The following is a 6370-nucleotide window of genomic DNA, read 5'->3' as shown; positions in this document are numbered from 1 at the left end:
CACCACCAGCTCTTCCTCCGGCTCCACTTCCTCCACCTGCACCTCCGTCACCACCACCGCCGCCTATCCCTCCTCGTCCGCCAATTCCACTTCCACCACCTGTACCTCCGTCACCACCACCACCGCCTATACCTCCCCCTCCGCCAATTCCACATCCAACTCCAATGCCACCGCTAGCACCACCATCGACTCCTACACAGCCGTGTCGCACGTTATAAGAAATAAACATTGGCCTAAAACTATTAGAACTACTTAAGAGAAATATTTTTAACAAGATTTATCCCGTCTTTTGTTTTAATTTGTTGTGTAGGCGTAGTATTAACTACGTTACTTACGTGTATCTTTTAAGGCAACAAAAATTATGTTAATTAAAAACGTTAAAGAAGGAAATTAAACTAAAACAGAGAAAATCATTATAAAATTAGGGTAATAAGAGCATGAATATTGGTTGAAATGTTAAGTATCTTTAAACAAATTTTAGGATTAAAGTTGATTAAAAATAATCAAACCAACATCTTAAAACTAAGATTTGTATCTAAGTTAAGATGTTTTTCTTAACTTAAGATGTTGCAAGGTGTCACATTGTGATTTGTTAAAAAAAACAAACAAAAGAAGGACACATCCATTTATGGAACGACTATTTCGCAGAAAATCCAACTTTCCCTCCTAATCTATTTAGACGCCGATTTGGTCGAGTATATATGGACAAAATATTCCATAAATTAAGTTTAAAACATTTGTGCTTTATGTTATTTATGTTATAAATTGTATCTCATATATGTTTTAATTTTTTTAATTTGCAACAATTATTAAGTTTTTATAATTATAAATTTTATTTTTATATTAATATTTTTTATCTAAGAACCATATATTAAGAGCCTACCATTAATCATACAAAAATCTTAACACAAAAAAACTATTTCTTAGCTATCACTTTTACAAATATATTACTTAAATATTGCTAAGAGGTATTTGTAAGATACTACCAATAATCATGCTAGAGCACCATTATTGGTGGTTTCTTAGATGGTTCTTAACTTTTTAATCTTAGAATCAAACATTGAAAAATAAATCAAAACAAATTAAAATACTAAGATTTGACTCTTAGCTAAGAGCTTTTGGGAGTGTTAAGAGTTAAGATTTGACTCTTACCTTACAGAAACCAAAATTTTAATATTAAACAATGTTAAGAGATAAAGTTAAGAACCCCTGTTAATGATGGTCAACCCTCTTATGTTGTTAGAAACCCTAGAAAACGTTACATTTTTTGAAAAAAGTTGAAGACAGTGATCCTAACTATTAGGACATAATGTCCCACATCGGAAGTTGGAAGGGATCCTAAGTAATATATAAGGGATATGGGCCACTCCACTCATTGCCAATTGGTTTTGAGTTGGAAGCCCATATTCTAATATGGTATCAGAGCTCGATCCACACATGTCCAACCCGATCCGACCCAAAGATGGTCCAATCATCGACAAGGCCCAAAATTGATGCCGTCGATCTAAACCCGAACATTTCGAGATTAATGGCCAAAGAGCTATCATCTCGAGGGGGCGTATTAGGACATAATGTCCCACATCGAAAGTTGGAAGGGATCCTAAGTAATATATAAGGGATATTGGCCACTCCACTCATTGTCAATTGGTTTTGAGTTGGAAGCCCATATTCTAATACTAACTCATGGTTAGCTTATCTAGATTATTAATAATTTCAGTTAAATTTTTTTTTCAAACGTCACTCAAATATATGAAAATTCATTGACTTATCTATCTTATATATAGTAAAAAAAATATGTTAGAAAACTTGATTTTGGACAGGAAAAAAAAAAAAAAACTTGATTTTGGAAAAAAATTGGCAAAGAAAAGAAGAAATTTTCTGTTTAGTTATTTATATACTTTGGTCATATAATAATATTCATCTTTATAGCCAAAAAATTATTTTAGCATCTATGTTTATTATAAAAATTGAGGCAATTTACTTTTACCGCCTCCAACCGCCATTGACTTTGGCACGGTATAGGCTATACCACCTCCAGAACCTACACCTCCACCTCCACCGGCACCAACACCATCACCGTGTCCTCCATGTTTTTGACGTCGGTTTTTGCCACTATCATGACCATCCGTACCAGATAATATTCCCAAAACTTGAGTCGACATCAGTAACACCATCACACACGCCACTACCCTGCCCCTTCTCACGTACTTCCCCATAGTTACACTTTCTCTGTCTCTATTATTTCATATACATACTCACACAGCTCACTCAGATCAAGAGATAGATTCCTAAATAATAAAGACTCATCAGTACTAGCTAGCTATTTGATTATATATACTTGGCGATAAATTCTATTTATAGCCAAAAAGCCCATTAACAAGCGCACACACGTGTCCTTTAATCACGGGTTTCTGGAAAAGATGAAAACCCACCACCCTACACTATTAAATCTCGAAGACCTACGTGTCCAGACTCCTTGCAACATATATAGTCTTCTATAAGCACTAACAAATTTATTAAAGCTGATCATAATGATGACTTATAAGAAAACTCATGCACTCTCTATTCATATAAAAGTGGTTTCATTTAGTGGAATATTATACGTGCCCTCTTTTCACCTCTCGCCAATACGCATTTCCTTAATGATATCGTCATTATATATCCTCAATACTTTTCAAAAAAACATATTGAGATTCGGGTAGCTCAATGCAATCGGGCTACTTCAATATCTTGCAGACCACCGCTTGCTTGAAGATTGGGAGGATATTGAGAGGGTACGGAGAGGAGGTCTGAATCCATATAAAGAAGGCCCTACCTGTAGCTAAAGCTCATGAAATTGGCTTTTTCATACCTCTATAACAACAATATGTGAAATTCATACTTGAATTATATTCTATTTTGCTAAAACATACTTTAAATTAATAATAAAAATTTAAATTTCATACATATATTTCGTGTTTTGGATTAAAAACAACACTCCAAATCACAAGCTAAAACGATTCCGTTTCATAGGTTCTGAGATTTGAAACATGAATCCGATAAGACCGAACCGAAACCAAAACCAAACTGAATGATGAAATAAATTTGTATGGAATTTAAATGTTTGATTATTTAATTTAGGGTATGTTTTTAGCATAATAGTAGAGTTCGAAAATATTGCAGTTGTGGAGATACGAAAAAACTAATTTCCCCACAAATTCGCATAAAACAAATCCACGTAGGTGCATACGTGGATTCCACATAGTCGATATTTAAGACGTATGCATGTATGGAATTCAAATGTTTTATTACTCGAAGTATGTTCTAGCATAATAATTAATATAATTTAGATATAAATTCAACATAGTGCAATTGTGTGAATATGAAAAAGCCGACTTTGGTAAACTTGCATTGCATTGATCTTGGTGAGATGCAAAGTTCGAGGCTCATGATCTTTGCTATTTTTTTTGGATTTTTCTTCCATATTTGTTTCTTTGTGGGTTCAAAATTTTTTTTTGCTTTAGGCATGAAAATAGTTTGGGTCATGTCATCTAAGTTTGTTGCACTTCTTAGCGCATGCATGTTGCTGAAGTATAAAGATTAATTAATGTATAGTGTACATGTACACATGCATGCACATGACCAGTTATTGGCATGTGCAAGTGGTGCAAATGCACAGGGTACAAAAATTTTTTTGACTAAAACTGAGGACCAAAAGAATAAATTTGACTAAATTTGAGGGCCAAAATAAAAAGTTTTAGTATGAAAAAGGCCTAAAATTAAGTATTTGTACTGGGACTAGTAATCCATTGGGCCGGCCTTGTGCATGCATTCAAGAAAAGATGTGACCTGAAATGCAATATCTTTTCGATAGCGTGACTATTATACACAAACTTGATCCCAAACGATTAGGGCAGGAGTACGATGAACCAAAACTCGTATCCAATTGACAGTTTTTTTATACAAGAAAGAACCCAATGTTCAAAAGACAAAAAATGGCCCGAAAATTGCTGAATAAAAAAATGTCTGAAAATCATTTATAACAAGGCCAAGAAATATTTTAGAAATACTTAAATCTTTTTCTTCTAAATAATATTTTTATACAAAAGGGCTCATATCTTCAAAAAGAACTTTTGAATAGATCAAATTTTACTTGTAAAAGAGTGTAAATTTGAACAAAAAATCAGAAAAATATCCAAAAACTTTTTTACGTATTAAAAGTTCCAAAAGTTATTTTCCCTCTAGAACCTTAATTTATGTTGGGTCGGGGCCGGCTATCCAACACTGTGTAAAAAGGTTTTAAATGTTTTAAAGATTTAAAAAGTTTTATAAAAGTTTTAATTTTTTTTTATAAAGATGATTATAGTTGTTTGAATTTGTAGACAACTCTTTTACTTGAATTTGTTTCTTACAGACGTTTGATAGTTGATACGATAAATGTATTTGTTACAAACGTTTCAAGTTTCAACACTGTTATGGATTTATAATGGGTCTTAATCAAATCCAATATTTATCCATTAAAAGTTTGTTTATCTTATATAGGACTTGTAAAAAGTTATAAAATTTCATGGGTTGGGCCGATCTCGACAGCCCAGCAAGAATACGACTTACTGTGAGTTAGCCGTTGAGGACTTCATAACGGTAACTTCTGACGTCAAGCTGACTTACTTCCGAATTCAGGAACTAGCCGTTACTGATTTTTCTCCAACGGTCGAGAAAAAAACTTGTCTATCTACATATACATTTTTATAGTACTTTTTTGCTTTAATTCTTTTGGATCCGGGTTTGACCCGGGTTTTAGTCTATTCGGATCTTGGATTAGCAATTTAAGGGATGTTGTCTTAATTTCAAACTAATAAATGAAGCTATGTTGTCTTAATATCTTTCATATTAATGACCCTAATAAATAGCCGATTTTAATGGAAAATCGTTTTCATATTTATGCTCATAATAAATGTCCAGATTTTAACAATATAACGTATTTATTTTTTTAACAGTATATATATATATATATATATTATGTTAATAAATTTGTTTAATATTCTAATAATAAGCTATGTCATTTTTCTTTTACAATAACAGATTAAATATAGGCAATTACCCATTTAAATTGTAATAAATTTAAAATCAAAATAACTAGGCCTGGGCATTCGGTTAACCATTCGGTTTCGGTTAGTTTGGATATGATAATATAATAACCATTCGGATATTTTAAGAATTTCGGTTCGGTTCGGTTCGGTTACCTTTCGGTTCGGTTTGGTTTGGATATTTAAATAGATAACCGTAACTAACCAAACTTTTATCACGTTCGGTTTGGTTCGGGTTTTTACCCAAATTAACCAAAATTTACCGTAACTAACCGAAACTAACCAAAATTAACCAAAAAAATACAAAAAGAAAATACAAAAAAAGAAAGTATTAGAAAAAAATATTAAAATTTGATTCAATTTTGTAAAAGAGTATTTAACTTTGACAAATATAACAAACAATATTTGAATATTTTGATTATTTAAAGTATTTGATTATTTTGATTCTAAAAATAATTAATATTTTGAGTTTATAATTATAGTTTTGGAAATTATTTTTGGGTATCTTATAGGTTTTTGGATATTTCGGTTAACCGTTTGGTTATCGGTTCGGTTCGGTTCGGTTTTGGTTAGTTTGGATAGGGGATTTTACAAACCATTCGGTTATTTTAAAAACTTCGGTTCGGATATGGTTCAGTTTTTTTCGGTTCGGTTCGGTCGGTTATTTGGTTAGCGGTTTTTTTGCCCAGGCCTAAAAATAACAATCTATATATATATTTTTGCAGGGGGTTTTTGCTTTTAATAATTTGGATCCGGGTTTTACTCGGTTTTACTACATCCGGATCTTGGATAAGACATTTAAGGAAATCTAAAAAAAATCGTCATTAATGTAGATAAGTACACATATATTTCGGTATAAGCATATTCCAAAAATCTCTCCTAAATCAAAGATGTCACGTTCAAAAATTGTTGCCAAAAATCTCTCGCTTTCCTTCTAAAATCTCTACCATTGGCTGTCATCCCAACTAATTACTCATAATTATCTTTCCTATATTTCTTTTTTTTTTCCGAGATTTGCAAGAAAATTACTCAATTCCAAAAATAAAAGATTTTGAAGATATTGTTACTTGATCAGCAAGATTTTAGGAGCTCACTCACCCAAAACCCTATAGTATTCTCAAAACATTATAAATACCTTTCATTAGTCTAATAAAAACTCACCAGTTTTACAGAAAATGAGAAATCGCAGACGTGATGCAATCTGTACGGACTCCGGGAAGAGCTAGGAGACAGTGGTGAACCGGGATCTAAACCTCGCCGACGATGTGAAGATGGTGACGAGGAGGAGATCGTAATTCTTTAGG

At 32.4% G+C, this 6370-nt stretch overlaps 1 protein-coding gene across 1 annotated transcript in view; it reads right to left on the bottom strand.

Annotated features, from left to right (window-relative positions):
- Nucleotides 1–2437, bottom strand: part of LOC9308933 (glycine-rich protein 5) — a 3749-nt gene extending 1312 nt beyond the window's left edge. Inside the window, exons 1-2 of the mRNA XM_002872818.2 lie at nucleotides 1982–2437; nucleotides 4–192 (exon numbers count right to left, since the gene is read on the bottom strand). Of these exons, the coding sequence (XP_002872864.2) occupies nucleotides 4–192; nucleotides 1982–2216 (424 nt within the window). The 5' untranslated portion in view covers nucleotides 2217–2437. The remainder of the gene's footprint in view (nucleotides 1–3; nucleotides 193–1981) is intronic.
- Nucleotides 2438–6370: the final 3933 nt, after the last annotated feature.

Source organism: Arabidopsis lyrata (assembly GCF_000004255.2).
Source record: "Arabidopsis lyrata subsp. lyrata unplaced genomic scaffold ARALYscaffold_6, whole genome shotgun sequence".
Taxonomy (NCBI): Eukaryota; Viridiplantae; Streptophyta; class Magnoliopsida; order Brassicales; family Brassicaceae; genus Arabidopsis; species Arabidopsis lyrata.
This window is presented reverse-complemented; position numbering and strand designations above follow the sequence as displayed.